General features: G+C 37.3%; 2 protein-coding genes across 4 annotated transcripts; both read right to left on the reverse strand.

The window, feature by feature from the left end:
- Window positions 1-7,572: 7,572 nt before the first annotated feature.
- Window positions 7,573-17,266, reverse strand: LOC106095060 (polypeptide N-acetylgalactosaminyltransferase 8-like). The gene is made up of 4 exons (XM_013262303.2): window positions 17,247-17,266; window positions 14,112-14,606; window positions 8,495-9,263; window positions 7,573-8,431 (listed from the first exon to the last, which is right to left on the reverse strand). Exons 1-4 carry the CDS (start codon window positions 17,264-17,266, stop codon window positions 7,775-7,777), a joined length of 1,941 nt encoding a protein of 646 aa, XP_013117757.2. The 3' UTR covers window positions 7,573-7,774.
- A 304-nt stretch (window positions 17,267-17,570) lies between these two features.
- On the reverse strand, window positions 17,571-19,034 carry LOC106095059 (luciferin sulfotransferase-like). 3 transcript variants are annotated; one of them, XM_013262300.2, is made up of 5 exons: window positions 18,645-19,034; window positions 18,450-18,579; window positions 18,016-18,343; window positions 17,897-17,963; window positions 17,571-17,825 (listed from the first exon to the last, which is right to left on the reverse strand). In XM_013262300.2, exons 1-5 carry the CDS (start codon window positions 18,959-18,961, stop codon window positions 17,690-17,692), a joined length of 978 nt encoding a protein of 325 aa, XP_013117754.2. In that variant the 5' UTR covers window positions 18,962-19,034; the 3' UTR covers window positions 17,571-17,689. The 3 variants fall into 3 exon arrangements, with proteins under 3 accessions (XP_013117754.2, XP_013117756.2, XP_013117755.2); XM_013262301.2 differs by having other exon boundaries at window positions 17,736-17,825; window positions 17,897-17,956; XM_013262302.2 differs by lacking the exon at window positions 17,897-17,963 and having other exon boundaries at window positions 17,714-17,825.
- Between the last annotated feature and the right edge of the window lie 2,808 nt (window positions 19,035-21,842).

Here is a 21,842-nt window from a genome sequence, read left to right on the forward strand (position 1 = left end):
GGTATCTAAGATTCGGCCCGGCCGAACTTAGCACGCTTTTACTTATTAAAGACTGTAGCGTGATTTCAATAGACAGACGGGCAGACATGGCTAGATCGCCTTAGATTTTTGGATGGATATTTCGATGTGTTGCAAACGGAATGATAAAATAAAATGAATATATCCCCATCCAAGATTCTTTACAACTTTCTACTGCAAAAGTATTTTCAATATACCAATTTCATTTTTCCCATTTAAACAGTTCATTTCTAAATGTTTGTTAACATATATTTTACTTGTGAATAGCTAGTGTGTACTATAGAAACAATATTTACAATGGTTACCACAAATAATGAAAACAGCAACGCAATCAATAACTTTGGCTCAACGATAGCCAGATAGAACTCAAGCAAAAACAGAAATAACATTAGGGGATTTCATTTGAAATACAAAACAAGTAAAAGCGTGCTAAGTTCGGCCGGGCCGAATCTTATATTCCCTCCACTAGATCGCATTTGGCGAGTTCTTTTCAAGGTATCTCGTTTTAGGCAAACAAAGGTTAAAAGAAAAAAATTGCGAGCTGTATCAAGTTATGGTCCGATTCGGACCGTAATTGAATTGGTTGTTGGAGACCATAGTAAATGTCATTGTGTTAAATTTCGGCCTATTCGAATAAGAATTGCACGCCTTAGGGGCTCAAGAAGCAAAATAGGGAGATCGGTTTATATGGGAACTGAATGGAGCTATAGACCGATTCATATTGAAGGACTAGCCGTTGTAAAAATTTTCAGATCGATTTTCGAGTATATGACAGGTATATCAGGTTATCGACCGATTTCAAGCATACTTAGTAAGTTGGAAACCATAACAAAACACGTCATGCAAAATTTCAGCCAAATATGTTAAGAATTGCGACCTCTAGTGACTTAAGAAGTCAAGATCCAAGATTAGTTTATATGGCAACTAATTGAAAATATGGACCGATATTGCCCATTTACACTCCCAACCTACCTGCACTAATAAGAAGTATTTGTGCAAAATTTCGAAAGTTAGCATGCTTTCGACAGACAGACGGACGGACACGGATAGATCGATTTAAAATGTCATGATGATCAAGAATATTTATACTTATGAGACGAATATTTCGAGGAGTTACAAACGGAACGACGCAATTAGTATAACCCCTTCATATGGTGGAGAGTGTTAAAATAACAACAGCAGCTACACCACCAGAGCCGATGACCATAACAAAAGAGGATTTGAAACCCAAAAGTATTTTTGGCAGGCTGACTACAGCTACTGTATAGGGATTTAAAAAAATCACACATCACCTTGCCATATTTGTATTCTCGAACATCCCAATAATCATGCAGCCAGCTACCCATCCGTTCAACCATTCGCACTTAAACGTAATTCCATGTGTCAACAAATAAAATGAAACCACTTGAGTTTTGTTCAAAGTTTAGGCATCCAATAGCAGGGGCTACATTTTGTATTGCGTAATTGTCATTAGAATCAATGCATACTGTAATCCCCTATATGTTAAGGGTATGAATGAATTCTTCAATTCCGGATTTCTCACAATGTGACGTAGGTTATTTAATTTCATACATCTGCATACGAAATATTATGAGGCCTTAATAACAATGGCAAATATTTGCAGTTATGATTAGTTTACATAATTTACTAGCCGAACCGGGCCCGCTCCGCTGCGCCATCTTTTACTTTGTATGAAACAAAATTATCCTTTGAATATTTATTTTCGACAATTAAAGAGCTTCTAGTGAAATACCATACTACGAAAATAGTATATGTATATCGCAAAAGCATAACAATAGAAATGCCTTTATCTGAATCCCATATGATCCTTACTGGTCTATGAACTCGCTCGAAGGGTTTTGGGTCATTAACGTTTGGGTGTTAGATATACTCCATTATCAAAAGTCTTTATTTCAGCTCGATTTTGTCATGATGTCCGACTTAGGGGGGTTTTCGGGGGTGAGGAGGTCCCTTAGACTCTTGGCCCAGAAAAAAATATCTGCATCGTGCTCTTCTCTCAAATACCATTTATTTAAACCCCATATTGCCATTGGTTTAAGGGGAGTTAATGGGATGAGGCGTCCTCAAATATTTGGCCCCAAAATTTGTACTCTTTGGGGGATGTTTTGGAAAAGGGGCGGTGCCCCAAATACATGGTCCCACATTTGGATATCAGATTCGCATTCTACTCTCAAATACCTTTATTTGAGCGCCATATTGCGATGGTCAGTAAATTATTCTTGTTTCTGGGGTGTTTTAGGGAAGGGGTAGATCCCCAATACCTTCTATTTCAGCCCCACATTGACGTGGTTGGTAAATATGCCCGATTTAGTGGTGTTTTGGGGAGAGGGATGGTCCCTTAGACTCTTTGTCCAGAAAAAAATATCTGCATCGTGCTCTTCTCTCAAATATCATTTATTTGAACTCCATATTGCCATTGGCCTCATAATCTCGTTTTATAATCTCAAATACCTTTCATTTAAACACCACTGGCTCCACACAAACTCGCTCCACTGAGCTTTCGCTTTCAAAACGTAGAAAACTGTCACCTCTGTAACGTAACCTACTATAACCTACTACTACCTACTACAAAAGCTCTGATTCTGTGTACGTTCGTTGAGCCTTCCGTTCTAACAGTTTAACACAAACTTGGATATTCGCACTAAATTCCAAATATTCGCACTCTACTAAATAAATTTTTATACCCTCCACCATAGGATAGGGGGTATACTAATTTCGTCATTCTGTTTGTAACTACTCGAAATATTCGTCTGAGACCCCATAAAGTATATATATTCTTCATCGTCGCGACATTTTATGTCGATCTAGCCATGTCCGTCCGTCTGTCTGTCGAAAGCAAGCTAACTTCCGAAGGAGTAGAGCAAGCGGCTTGAAATATTGCACAAATACTTCTTAACAACTGTGCCAAGTAGGGTTCAAATCGGTCCATAACCTGATATAGCTGTCATATAAACAGATCTAGGGACTTGACTTCTTGAGCTTCTAGAGGGCGAAATTCCTATCCGATTTGGCTGAAATTTTTCATGACGTATTTTATTCTTACTTTTAACAACCATGTCAAATAAAATTCAAATCGGTCTATAACCTGATATAGCTGCCATATAAACCCATCTGGGATTTTGACTTCTTGAGCCTCTAGAGGTCGCCAATATTATCCGATTTGCCTGAAATGTTGTACCACGTATTCTCTCATGACCACCAGCATACGTGTTTATTATGGCCTGAATCGGTCTATAGCCCGATACAGCTCCCATGTAAATCGATCTCTCTATTTTACATCTTGAGCCCCCAAAGGGTGCAATTCTTATTCGAATTGGCTGACATTTTACACAGGTCTCCAACATATAATTTTATTGTTTTCACTTTATATTTTTTAAAGGTTTCGGTCATTTAATATGGAATTTTGAGCATATTTTCTTCAATATATTAAAGTAGCCGAACCGGCCGCGCACCGCTACGCCTTCTTTAACTCTCTTATATCTTTTTTGGGTGGGAACACTTCGCCCTGAATGCGGATATCGAATTCGTGCCATTGTAGCCCATGACGCTGAACGGGTATTTGAACCCAAATTTTAATACCATATTCGCGTTCTGGTCTCCAATGCCTTTCATTTGATACCCTTATTGTGCCCATCGGACCACTTCCGGATATTGGTGGCGTTTTTGGGGTAAAGGGGAGGGTCCGCCTCCACCCGATATCTAAAAATTATATAGACTATGTTACCTTCCAGACAAACATACATAATCTATGAATATTTTAAGAAAATCGGTTCAGCCAAGTATCATATAGTCAAAATGAGTCTAATAGGGTTTTTGAGGTGTGGCATGACCCCCTATGCCTCGATCTGATTTTATATGCCAGATTCGAAATTTTAAATTTACCTTTCTTTGAGCCCCATATTGATATGAACATCCAATATGTCTGTTTGGGGGAGTTTTGGGGTTGGGGCGGCCCGGTGGGTACTTAGACTCAAGTCTTTATACCCTATTCGTATTTTACTCTCCAATAAATTTCATTTGATGCCTATATTGTCCCAATAGGTCTACTTTTGATTTTGGGTTTTGTTTTTGGCATAAGGGGGAGGGTCCGTCCTCCTTCCGATAGCGAAAAATTATAAAGCCTATGTTTCCTTCCAGACCAACCTACGCAATATGCGAAAATTTCGAGAAAATCGGTTCTGCCATTTTTCAGTCTATACGAAACAAACAAACCGAGTCCCATATATCCGTGATTGGCTAATCTGCCCATTTTGGGCCTTTTTGTGGGGGTGAGGTAACCGACATGAATTTGTATGCCAGATTCGTTATCTACTCCCGCATACTTTTCATTTGATACCCATATTGTCCTTATCGGTATACTTTTGGTTTTGAGTGGTGTTTTCGGGGTAACAAGGGAGGGTCCGCCCCCTTCCGTTCTAAATAAATTATAATTCCCATTCCTACTTCCTGAGAATATTCGTAATTTACTCCCGAATACCTTTCATTTGAATCCTATATTGTCATGATCGTCACGATCATGGGGCTGGGGTGGTCCCCAGGTACTTGGACCCTAATTTTATTATGAAATTCGTACTCTACTCTTGAATGCCTTTCATTTGAATTCCATATTGCCTCGATCGGTTAATTTTTATTTTTGGATAGTACTTTGTGTGTAAAGGGGAGGGTCCGCCCCCCCTCCCGATATCAAAAAATTATAAAGCCTATGTTTCCTTACAGACCAACCTACACAATATGTGAAAATATCAAGGTAATCGTTTGAGTCTATACGGAACAAACAAACAAATACAAATTGAATTTTATATGTAAGACTAGCTGGACAGGGCCCGCTCCGCTGCGCTTTCTTTCACTCTCTTATTTATGTAAGCCCTATACGGTCACGTCAGGGAATAAGTCCTGTTTGAGGGTACTGGTACGGCCTTTCAGATATTTCGCGCCAATGTGGATATGCCCAAATGTGGGTTGCCCAAAAAGTAATTGCGGATTTTTAAAAGAAAGTAAATGCATTTTTAATAAAACTTAGAATGGACTTTAATCAAATATACTTTTTTTACACTTTTTTTCTAAAGCAAGCTAAAAGTAACAGCTGAAAGAATGCAATTACAGAGTCACAAGCCGTTAAAAAAATTTGTCAACGCCGACTATATGAAAAATCCGCAATTACTTTTTGGGCAACCCAATATATTGGTGCTCTTCTCCCAAATACCTTTCATTGGAGCCTTATATTGCTATGGTCGGTAAATATGTGCGGTACGGGGGTATTTTGGGTGTGAGCCGGATCCTCATATATCAGATTCGTGCTCTAGCCTCATGTACTTTTGATTTGAGTCCCATATTGTCAGTATTGGTTTATATATCATTTGGCTGGTGGCTTTGGAGGTGGGGCAGCCCCCTAGAAATCCCACCCTATTATTATATTTTATTATTATTATAAACGAACTAAATTTCGCTTAAATCGCCCCACCCATCTAGATCTGGCGTTTTTGAAAATAGGGTATCATTCTCTTGGATTTGGTGGTGGATTGGAGTAGCCAAACTCTTTGCCCCGAAAGTGGATATCTGATTCATATTCCACTCCCAAAAACCACATTGAAGCTGCATATTGCTATAGTCGGATAAATGTGTGGTTTAGGGGGAGTTAATGAGTTGAGGCGTCCCTGAAACATTTGGCCATGAAATAGATACAGATTTCAGCCCCTTTTTGACATAATCCAGTTTGAGGGGTATGCAGGGTGGGGCGGCCACCATGTACTTAGCCCTGAAAAATATCAGCATCGTGCTCTACTCTCAAATTTCTTTGACTTGAGCCCCAATTGCCATTGGTTTAGGGGGACTTTATGAGCTTACACGACCCCCAAACATTTGGCTTTAAAATTGGTTATCAAATTCGATTTCTACTACTAAAAAGTGTACTCTACTACCAGAGCCTTTTATTTCTGTCGTATTCTATCCTGATCGGCCTTCATATATTATGTAATACTATTTACATATTATTATACCCTCCATAGGATGGGGGTATACTAATTTCGTCATTCTGTTTGTAACTCCCCGAAATATTCATAAAGTATGTATATTCTGGATCGTCATGACATTTCGCAATTCTTACCAGATTTGTCTGAAATTTTATACAAAGACTTCTACTATGGTCTCCAATATTTAGTTCAATTATGGTCCGAAATGAACCATAACTTCATATTGTTCCAATAGCATAGCAATTATTTTCTTTTATCCTTTGTTTGCCTAAAAAGAGATACCGTGGCAAGAGCTCGACAAATGCGATCCATGGTGGAGTGTGTATAAGATTCGGCCCGACCGAAATCAGCAAGCTTTTATTTGTTTTTAATTCCTTTTTATACCCTCCACCATTGGATGGGGGTATACTAATTTCATCATTATGTTTGTAACACCTCGAAATAAGCGTCTGAGACCCCATAAAGTATATATATTCTTGGTCGTCATGTAATTTTTAGTCGATTTACCATGTCCGTCCGTCCGTTTGTCCGTCTGTCCGTCCGTCTGTCTGTCGAAAGCACGTGTACTTTCGAAGGAGTAAAGCTAGCCGCTTGAAATTTTGCACAAATTCTTCCTATTAGTGTAGCTCGGTTGGGATTGTAAATGGGCCATATCGGTCCATGTTTTGATATAGCTGCCATATAAACCGATCTTGGGTATTGACTTCTTCAGCATCTAGAAGGCGCAATTCTTATCCCATTGGAATGAAATTTTGCACGACGTGTTTTGTTACGATATCCAACAACTGAGTTTAGAATGGCGCAAATCGGTCCATAACCTGATATAGCTGCCATATAAACCGATCTTGGGTCTTGACTTCTAGAGTGCGCAATTCTTATCCGATTGGAATAAAATTTTGAACGACGTGTTTTTGTTATGACATCCAACAACTGTGCCGAGTATGGTTCAAATCGGTTCATAATCTGATATAGCTGCCATATAAACCGATCTTGAGTCTTGACTTCTTGAGCCTCTAGAGTGCGCAATTCTTATCCGATTGGAATGAAATTTCGCACGACGTGTTTTGTTATGATATCCAACAACTGTGCCAAGCATGGTTCAAATCGGTTCATAATCTGATATAGCTGCCATATAAACCGATCTTGGGTCTTGACTTCTTGAGCCTCTACAGTGCGCAATTCTTAACCGATTGGAATGAAATTTCGCACGACGTGTTTTGTTATGATATCCAACAACTGTGCCAAGCATGGTTCTAATCGGTTCATAATCTGATATAGCAGCCATACAAACCGATCTGGGATCTTGACTTCTTGAGCCTTTAGAGGGCGCATATCTCATCCGATTTGAATGAATTTTTGCACATAGTATTTGGTTATTATACCTTCAACATTTGTGCCAACTATGGTTCAAATCGGTTAATAACCTGATATAACTGTCATATAAACCGATCTTGGGACTTGTCTTCTTGAGCCCCTAGAGGTCGCAAATATTATACGATTATGGTCTGAATCGGTCCAAATTTTAAGCGCCAAGCTTTATACCTTCAAAATCTAGCGTGCTTTCAACAAATGGACGGACTTGGCTCAAATGACTTAGAAGGTCAAGACGATCACAAATATATATATTTCGTTGTGTCTTAGATTAATATTTCATTATGTTACAAGCAGAACAATAATACTTTGTGGATTGTTATCATAAAAATCAATTTTTAATTTTGTTAAGAATTCTTCAGTTCTCCAATCCTCTTAAGCAGGATTTCAGCTACTTATTTTAATTCCATAAAAAAATTATCCATGGCCGTTTCATTAATATAACCAAATTTCCATTTTTGCTGTATTCTAGTCAAATCACAATAATTTACAAAAATCTCCCTGGTCTTGCTATCCACCTCCAAACAGCGTTGTGTATACTCCTTCTCACCCTGTATCAACATTTGAGTGGTTCGATCATAATACCACCATTGATTACCGCCACTATTGTGACAAGGCCACAACCAAATGGGGGCATGAGAACCCCAGGCTTGTACCTCCAAGCAATTGCCATGGTGTTGCAAATCCCTACGAAAGCCCAAATACCATTTTTGAGAGTCATAGGGATATTTTAGATCAGGGGAGCAGGGTCTTAATACATCCTCAAGCTTAAGGCGAGTTTTCTTATTATCAACATCCAAACAGTAATCTGGAAGAGCTAAACTTTTAATGGCACCACTGGCAAAATCTGGAGGCTTTATAGGGGGATAGATCTTTAGCAAATCAAAGGCAATATGCTCCATGAACCATTTGAAGGGTTTGCATTGCAGCCGTTGTCTCAGCAATTTTTGCTTGGTTAGATCGCCAGCTTCAATTTGATTGAGTTTGGGTATGTGCTCATATAGGAAATCCTTGTACTCATCCATCCAGACCTCAGCTACTCGTTTGTAATTCTGAGAATGTAATCGAAAAGCTTAGAAATTGTAAAATTGCATTCTGTTAAAAATGTTCATTACCTTTGATATGAAATCATCCTTGCGTTTCGTATAACTCACAGCAAATTCGGGAGACCTATACAAATGACCTATACGGGAGCAGGGGACTTCCAGTAGTTTCCCACCACATAACCATATTTTAAAGCTTAGCTCATATTGTTCGGCACCCCAAATCTCCAGACCTTCATCATAAGCACCCAAATGCCAAAAGAATTTTTTCGTAATGGCAAATAAGCCGCCATTCATAACAGGATTATTATGAGGCCTGGGGATGAGTCGCTCCTCTTCCTTGAGCAAAGGCAGTTGAACATAATTAAATTGCCAATTGAAACCCCCTCTGGAAGGCATGGCTCCCTGATACTCAAAGGTATCATATTTTATGATATCTATTATAGGAGTAGTTGAGGTTGTGGAATCCTTAACTATGGGTGCCAGTAAGGGGGGTAACCAATTAACATTGACTTCAATATGGGCATCTAAGAATACCAAAACCTCTGCTTTGGCTCTTCGCGCACCTTCCAAACGAGCTCTTATCAAGCCTTCTCTCTGCTTAAGGTGTACCATTTGTATTTTGTCTCCGAAATTGTTTTTCATATAAATTTGTAGCCCTTCATCATCATCTTGAGGATCACTATAATCATCGACTAAAATGATCTCTTCCAGCAATTTCTCAGGTGTTCTGTCCAGGAGACTGTGTAAAGTTCGTAAGAGGACAGACGCTTGTTCATTGCGATAAACTACAATTATGCTACATTTTGGTAAAAGGGATGGGTAACGCATACGTTGGCATCTGAAACGGAAGAGGAAGCATTATTGTTAATTTTTTCCAGACAGTTAAATTTTTTTTTTTAATTCTAGGGGTTTGAATCAAATCCTAAGATTTTCAACTTCTTCCCAAAGAGGTGTCGCACAGCGGCACGCCGTTCGGACTAGGGTAAAAAGGAGGCCCCTTATCATTCATTTAAACTTGAAACGGACAGCACTCATTGATATGTGGGAAGTTTGCCTTAGTTCCTTAGTGGAATGTTCATGGGCCAATTTGCATTTGTGAGATTTTCAACTATTCCAGGGATTTTCAAGACGTTATGGAATTTTTGAAAAAATGCTGCATTTTTAACACGTGATTAGCAAATCTTTGGATTCTAATTAATTTTGTTTTTTATGTATTTTTTTATTTTCTGGAAATCTCCAAAAATTTAAAATTTTTTAAAATTCTGAGATTTTTAAATAATTCTCCATTTTTTTTGTCAAAATTATGAAATTTTTAACAAATTCTTGAATATTTGACTTATTCTGGTATTTTTAACATATTCCAAGATTCCTGCAATTTCAAACAAATCCTAGGATTATTAAAAAATTTTGGGATTTAAAAAAAAAATTGAGACTGTTTACAAATTTTCTGGGTCTTTTGATAGATCACAAAAATTTAAAAATTTTTCAAAAATTCCGAGATTTCAACCAGTTATGGGACTTTTAATATAAAAATTCGGCGATTGTTACAAAATTCTGGAATATTTAAAACAAGTAAAAGCGTGCTAAGTTCGGCCGGGCCGAATCTTATATACCCTCCACCATGGATCGCATTTGTCGAGTTCTTTTCCCGGCATCTCTTCTTAAACGATATCAAGATATAGTCCGGTTCGGACCACAATTAAATTATATGTTGGAGACCTGTGTAAAATTTCAGCCAATACGTATAAGAATTGCGCCCATTGGGGCTCACGAAGTAAAATAGAGAGAACGATTTATATGAGATCTGTATCGGGCTAAAGACCGATTCAGACCATAATAAACACGTTTGTTGATGGTCATGAGAGGATCCGTCGTACAAAATTTCAGGCATATCGGATAATAACTGCGACCTCTAGGGGTCAAGAAGTCAAGATCCCAGATCGGTTTACATGGCAGCTATATCAGGTTATGAACCGATTTGAACCTTATTTGACACAGTTGTTGAAAGTAAAAATAAAATACGTCATGCAAAATTTCAGCCAAATCGGATAGGAATTGCGCCCTCTAGAAGCTCAAGAAGTCAAATCCCCAGATCTGTTTATATGACAGCTATATCAGGTTATGGACCGATTTCAACCATACTTGGCACAGTTGTTTAATATCATAACGAAATACCTCGTGCAAAAATTCATTCAAATCGGATAAGGATTGTGCCCTCTAGAGGCTCAAGAAGTCAAGACCCAAGATCGGTTTATATGGCAGCTATATCAGGTTATGAACCGATTTAAACCATACTTGGCATAGTTGTTGAATATCATAACAAAACACGTCGTGCGAAATTCCATTCCATTCGGATAAGAATTGCGCACTCTAGAGGCTCAAGAAGTCAAGACCCAAAATCGGTTTATATGGCAGCTATATCAGGTTATGGACCGATTTGAACCATACTTGGCACAGTTGTTGGATATAATAACAAAACACGTCGTGCAAAATTTCATTTTAATCGGATAAGAATTGCGCACTCTAGATGCTCAAGAAGTCAAGACCCAAGATCGGTTTATATGGCAGCTATATCAGGTTATGGACCGATTTGATCTATACTTGACAGAGTTGTTGGATATCATAGCAGAACACGTCGTGCAAAATTTTATTCCAATCGGATAAGAATTGCGCACTATAGAGGCTCAAGAAGTCAAGACCCAAGATCGGTTTATATGGCAGCTATATCAAAACATGGACCGATATGGCCCATTAACAATACCAACCGACCTACACTAATAAGAAGTATTTGTGCAAAATTTCAAGCGGCTAGCTTTACTCCTTCGGAAGGTAGCGTGCTTTCGACAGACAGACGGACGGACGGACGGACAGACGGACGGACATGGCTAGATCGACATATGGGGTCTCAGACGAATATTTCGAGTAGTTACAAACAGAATGACGAAATTGGTATACCCCCCATCTTTTCGTGAAGGGTATAAAAATTGTGGGATTTTCATCTTCCTTAGATTTGTATACCCACCACCGAAGGATGGGGGTATATTCATTGTACCCACCACCGAAGGATGGGGGTATATTCATTTTGTCATTCCGTTTGCAACACATCGAAATATCCATTTCCGACCCTATAAAGTATATATATTCTTGATCAGCGTAAAAATCTAAGACGATCTAGACATGTCCGTCCGTCTGTCCGTCTGTCTGTTGAAATCAAGCTACAGTCTTTAAAAATTGAGATATTGAGCTGAAATTTTGCACAGATTCTTTTTTTGTCCATAAGCAGGTTAAGTTCGAAGATGGGCTATATCGGGCTATATCTTGATATAGCCCCCATATAGACCGATCCGCCGATTTAGGGATTTCTATGGGATTTCTAAAAAAAAACTGAGAGTTTAAACTAATTCTGGAATTCCAGGAACCCTTGGCAAATTCAGATTTTTTTAAACTAATTCTAGGATTTTTTTAATCAAATTCTGCGAATTTTTAGAAAAATTTAGGATTTTCTACAAATTCTGAGAATTTCAAAATTTAACAAATATTTTTACACCTTCTGGGATTTTTAACAAATCCCTGCTTTTTTTAGACATGCTGGGATTTATCAGAAATCCTCGGATATAGCCTGGAATTTTTTACAAAATTTTTGGAGTTTACACAAATCCTGGGTTTTTAAAAATTATGCTATTTTTTAGAAATCATGGATTTTCCAGATGTCATGTGAGTTTCCAGAAGTCATGGCATTTTGAACTAATTCTGAGATTTTTAACCAATCCTGGTATTCCTGGAACCCTTGACAAATTAAGATTTTGTTTTTTAAATTCTGGTAGTTTTTTTTTATCAAAGTCTGCGTATTTTTACAAAAACTTCGGCTTTTTAAAAAAACTGGGTTAATTAACAAATACTGGTATTATAGCATCTTTTAGGATTTTTCAGAATTACTGGGATTTTTCAGGAATCCCGAAATTTTTCCGAAATACTGGAATTTCTAACAAATCATGTGATTTTTGGGATTTCATGGGATTTTTTAGAAATCATTGGATTTTTAGCAAATCATGGGAGTTTGAACAAATCCGAATGTATTTGGAAGCTTTGGGAAATTTCTTGTTTGTGTTTCATAATTTTTGATGGTATCATTGAATCACGTCCAAGTTTTTTCGTCAACAATGATTTATTTATAATTGCATTCTCTTTAAGACGACAAAGCAAAGAGTCTTTCATTGGTATGACTACAAAGTGGTTAATCAATTATCACGTTTTATGGAGTATCACCTCAACGCCATTCTGATGATGGGCCGAATTTAGATTTTTCATGCATAAACAATGTTTGCCATAACAAGTAAAAGCGTGCTAAGTTCGGCCGGGCCGAATCTTATATACCCTCCACCATGGATCGCATTTGTCGAGTTCTTTTCCCGGCATCTCTTCTTAGGCAAAAAAGGATATAAGAAAAGATTTGCTCTGCTATTAGAGCGATATCAAAATATGGTCCGGTTTGGACCACAATTAAATTATATGTTGGAGACCTGTGTAAAATGTCAGCCAATTCGAATAAGAACTGCGCCCATAGAGAGAACGATTTATATGGGAGCTGTATCGGGCTATACACCGATTCAGACCATAATAAACACGTTTGTTGATGGTCATGAGAGGATCCGTCGTACAAATTTCAAGCAAATCGGATAATAATTGCGACCTTTAGGATCAAGAAGTCAAGATCCCAGATCGGTTTATATGTCAGCTATATCAGGTTATGGACCGATTTAAACCATACTTAACAGTTGTTGGATGTCATCACGAAATACTTCGTGCAAAAATTTATTCACATCCGATAAGAATTGTACCCTCTAGAGGCTCAAGAAGTCAAGACCCCAGATCGGTTTATATGGCAGCTATATCAGGTTATAAACCGATTTGAACCATACGTGGCAGTTGTTGGGTATCATAACAAAATACTTCGTGCAAAATTCCATTCCAATCGGATAAGAATTGCGCACTCTAGAGGCTCAAGAATTCAAGATCCCAGATCGGTTTATATGGCAGCTATATCAGGTTATGGTCCGATTTGAACCATACTTGGCACAGTTGTTGTATATCATAACAAAACACGTCGTGCAAAATTTCATTCCAATCGGATAAGAATTGCGCACTCTAGAGGCTCAAGAATTCAAGACCCAAGATCGGTTTGTATGGCAGCTATATCAAAACATGGACCGATATAGCCCATTTGCAATACCAACCGACCTACACTAATAAGAAGTACTTGTGCAAAATTTCAAGCGGCTAGCTTTACTCCTTCGGAAGTTAGCGTGCTTTCGACAGACAGACGGACGGACGGACGGACAGACGGACGGACGGACATGGCTAGATCGACATAAAATGTCACGACGATCGAGAATATATATACTTTATGGGGTCTCAGACGAATATTTCGAGTAGTTACAAACAGAATGACGAAATTAGTATACCCCCCATCTTATGGTGGAGGGTATAAAAAGTGCATTAAAATAGAATTCACGTTGCACTTGGAGGGGGCTGTAATATGTTTTGTCTCTGTAATTCCTAGCACGATTTTATTAAAAATACAACAAACTTGGCACCTCTTGACTTATATTGCAAAAACACGCAAACAGATTGATGCCAACACCAACCCAGTCAACATGCTCCTATTGTTATTTAAACGCTTACTTACTTTTTATGTCGAGTATCGGGAAGTGAACGCTGCAGCGGTAACCCCCGTGAAATGTTGACATTAAAACCGGTTAAACGCAGACCATGTTCGCTGTTACCGCCAATAAACTCAGGCTGCAAGTTATTCGTTGTGGCCCTCTGACCAATTTCATCCACACCTTCTGGCCCCTTATGCCAATCACGTAGCTGACGATTTGTGCTAACGGCGATGTGTTCTTTCAATGAGTTCTCGCTAATTTGTCGTTTGAAAAATTTTAAGACGGCAACATTTTTTTGACTGATAATGCCGTGCCCATAAAGAATAATCAGTCCAATGCTGAGGCCACACAAAGAGAGTAATAGCAGCAGCAATTGATACGTCACTTTATTGTTAAATTGATAACGCAGTAGAGAGTAAGAGTGTTTGGAGCGAACCATAACGCAAGACTGATTGTTGGTGGCAATGCATATGAGAGAAGATAGCAAAAGATTAAAGCCATTTATGGCATTTTGGTTGCTGCAAGCAGAGACAATTTGAAAAAAAGCTTTTTTAAATGCAGCCTCCAAAAAAAGTTCAAGCGATGTTTGTTGTAGAAAATTTGTGGAATAAAACTTTTCTACTTTTAACCGTTAAATTTTAAACGAATCGCATTGGGAAGTGTGAAATAAATCGCTATGACAAAATTTTCAAGAAATTTTTGACAAGTATTTTTATACCCTCCACCATAGGATGGGGGGTATACTAATTTCGTCATTCTGTTTGTAACTACTCGAAATATTCGTCTGAGACCCCATAAAGTATATATATTCTTGATCGTCGTAACATTTTATGTCGATCTAGCCATGTCAGTCCGTCTGTCTGTCGAAAGCACGCTAACTTCCGAAGGAGTAAAGCTAGCCGCTTGAAATTTTGCACAAATACTTCTTATTAGTGTTGGTCGGTTGGTATTGTAAATGGGCCATATCGGTCCATGTTTTGATATAGCTGCCATACAAACCGATCTTGGGTCTTGACTTCTTCAGCCTCTAGAGTGCGCAATTCTTATCCGTTTGGGATGAAATTTTGCACGACGTGTTTAGTTATGATATCCAACAATTGTGCTAAGAATGGTTCAAATCGGTCCATGTTTTGATATAGCTGCCATATAAACCGATCTGGGGTCTTGACTTCTTGAGCCGCTAGAGTGCGCAATTCCTATCCGATTGGAATGAAATTTTGCACGAAGTATTTTGTTATGATATCCAATAACTGTGCCAAGTATGGTTCAAATCGGTTCATAACCGGATATAGCTGTCATATAAACAGATCTGGCGACTTGACTTCTTGAGTTTCTTGAGGGTGCAATTCCCATCCGATTTGTCTGAAATTTTGCAAGACGTATTTTATTCTTACTTTCAACAACTATGTCAAATAATGTTCAAATCGGTTCATAACCTGATATAGATGCCATATAAACCGATCTGGGGACTTGACTTCTTGAGCCCCTAGAGGTCGCAAATATTATACGATTATGGTCTGAATCGGTCTATAGCCCGATACAGCTCCCATATAAATCGATCTCTCTATTTTACTTTTAGAGCCCCCGAAGAGCGCAATTCTTTTTCGAACTGGCTGACATTCTACACAGGTATCCAACATATAATTTAATTGTGGTCTAAACCGGATCATATCTTTATATCGCTCTAATAGCAGAGCAAATCTTTTCTTATATAACTTTTTGCCTAAGAAGAGATGTCGGGAAAAGAACTCGACAAATGCGCTCCATGGTGGAGGGTATATAAGATTCGGCCCGGCCGAACTTAGCACGCTTTTACTTTTTCTTTTTTTTAATCTAGAAAACATTTTGGCTAAGTTTCTTTTTATATTATAAAAATATTCTTTTGACAACATTTATAAAAATTAAATGTTGGCAACATTTTCGATGAGATATCGATGAGATTTTATCAATGAATTTTGGTGCTGTACGTACGCACAGCTATAAGTACGGTTTAACATGTTGACAAAATTTTCTACTCACAAAAAAAAAAAAATAAAATTAAGACAAAATTTTTCATAGAACTAAAACGTTCACAGAATGCTCAAATTTAGATTTTGACAAAATTTTCTAAAGAAATGAATTTTCGACGTAAACTCAGACCTTTATGCAAGGAAGTTTTCTTAATGACTATCGGAATTTCGTTAGCACCCCAGAGAGTGCCAGACATCAGAAATCATAAATATGTTTACGAAATATCCGGCTCCTGCTGCCTTGTTGTTCTTTAGTCGGGTCTCCACTACTTGGACCTCATTCTGACTAGGAGGTAAACATTCTATACCATCATCATTGATTGGATCTAAGGTATCTCTCTAAGGATCTCTTCGCCGCCAACGTCAGACAGGAGCAGTTGGGTAAAATGTTCTTTCCATATCCTCATCATGCTATCTGTGTCAGTTACCTGATTTCCTTCTTTGTTTCTGCAGAAGGATGTGCCTGCACCAAAGCCATCGGTTTTATGGTTCATTCTTTGGTAGAATTTCCTCCTCTCTCCTTTTCTCCCGATACCTCGCCTTCATCTGGCGCGTTGCTACTGATTGCAGGGTTGCTCTATATACCGCATTGTAGACTTCAGTAGCATCTCGACACTCTTGGTCGTAACATGGGTTCTTGGAGGAGGCTTTCGGTACCCAAGTACGGATTTCGCGGCAACAAGGTAATGATCCGAATCTATTGGTTGCCCAAAAAGTAATTGCGGATTTTTTAAAAGAAAGTAAATGCATTATTAATAAAACTTAGAATGAACTTTAATCATATATACTTTTTTTACACTTTTTTTCTAAAGCAAGCTAAAAGTAACAGTTGATAACTGACAGAAGAAAGAATGCAATTACAGAGTCACAAGCTGTGAAAATATTTGTCAACGCCGACTATATGAAAAATCCGCAAATACTTTTTGGGCAACTCAATATATTCGCTCCACGGATCTATCGTACATCTAACACGCTGGATGAATGCCTTCCATCTGGTAATCGAAGCACGCTACCAACTCGGCTACATTGGTGCCTTGTTATATCTACCATACAAACCGATCTCGGATCTTGATTTCTTAAGCCTCTAGAGGGCGGAATTCTTATCCGATATTGCTGAAATTTTGGAATATGTCGTCTCCTTCAACATACGTGTCCAATATGGTCGGCATTGATTTATAGCCTGATACAGCTCCCATATAAGCCGATCTCTCGATTATGCTTCTTGAGCTCCTACAAGGCACAATTCTTAACTGAATGAACTGAAATATAACTCAATGACTTTTCCTACAGTCTTCAACATTCAATTCACTTATGTTACGAATCGGACTATAACTTGATATATCTCCAATAGCATTACAATTCTTATCCATTATTCTTAGTTTGTCTAAAAGGAGATACCGCTCAAAGAACTCTACAAATGCGATCCATGGCGGAGGATATACAAGATTCGGCCCGGCCGAACTACGATCGCTCTTACTTGTTCACTTTTAAATATTTTATTTTGCTTGCAATTTCCATTTTTTTTTAAAATATTCACCTTATTGGGGAAATTTTATAAGTAAAATGAGTATATTTATATTTTAAACATTTTTTCATAACTTTCCAAATATATCTTCTTCGGTGAGACCATGTAGTGCCAAATATTTTCTAGACCAGTTATCAATTTGTGCCTGTAATGCGGGGGACATTTCGTCTCTATACGAACCCACTATGCCACGACGCATGAATCTGCAATAAAGTAAAGTATTGTATTAAATATTTTAAGTCATTTTGAAAATTTTAAATTTAAAAAATCTCACTGAAAATCTTCACTTATGGTGGGTACTTGTTCTCTCATCAAAAAGGTGATATTGGTTTGTCTATTTTCTAACAAAGCAATCCATTAAAAATGTTAAAACAAATAAAAATGAAAATTTACCCTTCATTTTATCAAAGGATAAATGAATTTTTATATTTTCCATTTCCAAATTTGTCAGCTGAGGTCTTCCCAAAAATTGGCATAGCTCCCTTATGACTGCTGGCAAATCTCTTTGCATTTCTTCATAGGTGGTAAAGAATACAAAAGGCTCCTGACGCATCTTCCAATAGTCCACCACATGGGACCAAAAACTGGTATACATCACTTCGTTATTCATAAAATCCTGTGCGAATTCCTCTAGACTACTGCCACGCCACGAGCCAAGTTTTTTTGTAAAATGATATGAAGATATGACCACATCTTTACAATTGCGGGCCACATAAATGATCTGAAATATAATTTTGTTGTTGTTATGATTGTTTGTTGATAGATAAAATAAAATGGTATTTACAATACATTCATGGTATTTACAATATATTCATTGCTAGATTTACCTTTGTTTTGTTTTTCCATAGTTGAGGCGGCAATAAATTTGGGGGCATATGGGTTTTTATCACTCGTGGGCTGGATAGCGTCTTACACAACTTAATGGCGTTGGGGGCGGTTACATTGAAGCCATGATTACTTTAAAAAAAAGATAAGAAAATTTCAAATTTGTTTATTTTTTATTGCCTGGAAAATTTTCTTACTCCAAAAATGGACTTCTATCCCATATATGCACATTTTTGCTTTTCTCAAAATCCAAATTGTTCAGTAGCAGCCATACAGCCTCTTGCATCCAAGTGGTGCCACATTTTATAAAGGTGATTATGAAAACATCTTCATGCCTTATCTCCATATCCAATAATTCCACCAGTACCTTATCAAACTCTTGCGACAATGTACACCAAGATTCGGACCAGTTTTTCTTAAGGGGTATATTCAAACCTTCGGTGGCAAATTGTTTCATTTGAAATAATTGTCGCTTTTTGGCAGTTTCTGTATCAAGGGGTCTTGACCTGAGCATTCTGTTGAGCACTTCTACTATGTTATGATCTTTCTACTCTAAACTATTTTTGTCGACTAAATTGCAATATGTCACTTAATAAAACTTTCCAAAGATAAACCTGCACAATTTAATTGAATACAAATGCAAATTAAGACGCCAATATCAACAAAACATTTGCATTGGGGGAGATATGGAGAGAGGGTGAGAGAGAGCTTTTAAAAGTTTAAGATCATCAAAATGCATTATTGCAACATCGCAATTCTCTTACCCTATAAAGTAAACATACTCTTGATCGTAATTATACAGTTGAACCTCGAGTATCCGGCTCGCTCGGGACCGAGCTTAGCTCGGAAAATCGAAAACAATAATGAATGAAAATTGTTCTTTAACTTCATTATTTGGGCATTTTTATTGATTTCTTCTAATACCATACATAGTTCCTATGATTTCATATAAATCGGTATATAGAAAGATCGGGACCGAGCTTAGTTCGGAAAATCGAAAACAATAATGAATGAAGGTTGTTCTTTAATTTCATTATTTGGGCATTTCTATTGATTTCTCCTAATACCATACATAGTTCCTATGATTTCATATAAATCGGTATATAGAAAGCTTTTTAAAATACATAACACAATGTTGCAAAATATTTATAAAATTTATTTGTTTTTGCTCGTTTATTGTTTTTTATACCCTCCACCATGTTATGGGGGGTATACTAATTTCTTCATTCCGTTTATAACCAAAAAGTAATTGCGGATTTTTCATATAGTCGGCGTTGACAAATTTTTTCACAGCTTGTGACTCTGTAATTGCATTCTTTCTTCTGTCAGTTATCAGCTGTTACTTTTAGCTTGCTTTAGAAAAAAAGTGTAAAAAAAGTATATTTGATTAAAGTTCATTCTAAGTTTTATTAAAAATGCATTTACTTTCTTTTAAAAAATCTTTTAAAAAATTACTTTTTGGGCAACCCAATATTTATATTCTTGATCGTCTTGACATTTTAAGTCGACCTAGCCATGTCCGTCCGTCCGTCCGTGCAGGTCAGTTGGTATTGTAAATGGGCCAAATCGGTCTCTGTTTTAATATAGCTGCCATATAAACCAATTTTGGATCTTGACTTCTTCAGCTTTTAGAGGGCTCAATTGTTATCCGATGTTCCCGATTAGACTTCTTGGAGGGGATTTATTACTCAATAACTTGATATAGCTCGTTTGCATTTGAAAAAGTCATTCAAAGAACTGGACAACTGCGATCCATGGTGGAGGGTATATAATAGAGCTGGCAAACTATCGATAGTCGCAACATTTGATATATTCGATAGAGTTATTTATAAATCTAGTTTCCCATCATCTTTATTTCAAATGGAAATGAGAAGGAAAAATCTGGAGATCGATTTATAAAGAAGCAATATTAATGCACAGACCAAATGAAACCAAGATTAAAAATATCAGTTGGAAGTCATAAATCTAAGGAGCAAAGTCTTAAAGGATATATTCAGTGCAGAGCTGGCAACATATTTGTGGCACTATCGATACTAACGATATTTTATTTTTGAGTGAATATCGATTGATATGTTTCCGATGGATACTATAGGAATAGTTAATTTTTTTGCAACGATGCATTGCACCTACAGAGGGCGCAATTTTCATCCGATTAGATAAAAATTTTGTACAATGATTTCTCTCATGGCTTACAACTGTCTATATTAATTTTGGTTTTATTTGGTCTGAGCATTGTTAATCTTATATATAAGAAGTAAAAGCGTGCTAAGTTCGGCCGGGCCGAATCTTATATACCCTCCACCAAGAATCGCATTTGTCGAGTTCTTTTCCCGGCATCTCCTCTTAGGCAAAAAAGAATATAAGAAACATGTAAAAGCATGCTAAGTTCGGCCGGGCCGAATCTTACATACCCTCCACCATGGATCGCATTTGCCGAGTTCTTCTCACGGCATCTCTTCTTAGGCAAAAAAGGATATAGGAAAAGATTTGCTCTGCTATTATTATATTATTACATGTTGGAGACCTGTGTAAAATGTCAGAGATCGATTTATATGGGAGCTGTATCGGGCTATAGACCGATTCAGACCATAATAAACACGTTTGTTGATGGTCATGAGAGAATCCGTCGCACAAAATTTCAGGCAAATCGGATAATAATTGCGCCCTCTGGAGGCTCAAGAAGTCAAGACCCAAGATCGGTTTATATGACAGCTATATCAGGTTATAGCCCGATTTGAACCATGCTTGGCACAGTTGTTGGATATTTCATTTCATTTCATTTCATTTATTTAACACCAAGCACAACAAGATTATATCTTATATTTTACTGTGCTGGTTCACAACAGTGCAGTTTCATCAATTAATTCTATTATAAACTATAACTTATAAAAAAATAAATAAATAATTTAATTATAACTTATACTACTAGACTACATACAATTTCTACTTATAATAATCATGTAGCTCCTTTTTGAATTCAATAGCATTGCTTATGAGTTGTATATATGATGGGAGGGTGTTCCAGAGACGAATACTGTTTACAATAAATTGCCTTTCAGTGATTTGAGATTCAAATCTAGGTTGAATCAGTTTGCGCCCTCGATTTGATCTAGCAAATTGTAGGTGTTTGTAAAGATATTCAGGTTCTTTGTTATAAATAACCTTATGTAGTAATTGCAAGCATTTAACATTTAGTAAATTTTCAACTGAAAGATCAAAAATCTGATAAACAAATTGTGATATGTGGTCATACCGTGGTCTGTTGTATACATATCGTGCAATATCATTGTAGGCAACTTTGATTTTCCTATTGTCATCAGCACTGCAACTTGCAAATAATTCACAATTATATAGAAGAGTTGGGATTAAGTAAGATTTAGCAAGAAGCATACGAA

Source organism: Stomoxys calcitrans, chromosome 1, assembly GCF_963082655.1.
Source record: "Stomoxys calcitrans chromosome 1, idStoCalc2.1, whole genome shotgun sequence".
Taxonomy (NCBI): Eukaryota; Metazoa; Arthropoda; class Insecta; order Diptera; family Muscidae; genus Stomoxys; species Stomoxys calcitrans.

Coding starts and splice junctions, on each gene's coding strand:
- LOC106095060 (XM_013262303.2), bottom strand. CDS start 17,266: ATGCCGACCATATTGGACAC. Junction 9,264..14,111: donor CCCGATACTCGACATAAAAA/GTAAGTAAGCGT, acceptor CTTCCGTTTCAG/ATGCCAACGTATGCGTTACC. Junction 8,432..8,494: donor AGGATGATTTCATATCAAAG/GTAATGAACATT, acceptor TTACATTCTCAG/AATTACAAACGAGTAGCTGA.
- LOC106095059 (XM_013262300.2), bottom strand. CDS start 18,961: ATGCTCAGGTCAAGACCCCTTGATACAGAAACTGCCAAAAAGCGACAA. Junction 18,580..18,644: donor GATAGAAGTCCATTTTTGGA/GTAAGAAAATTT, acceptor TTTTTTTTAAAG/TAATCATGGCTTCAATGTAA. Junction 18,344..18,449: donor TATGGAAAAACAAAACAAAG/GTAAATCTAGCA, acceptor ATTATATTTCAG/ATCATTTATGTGGCCCGCAA.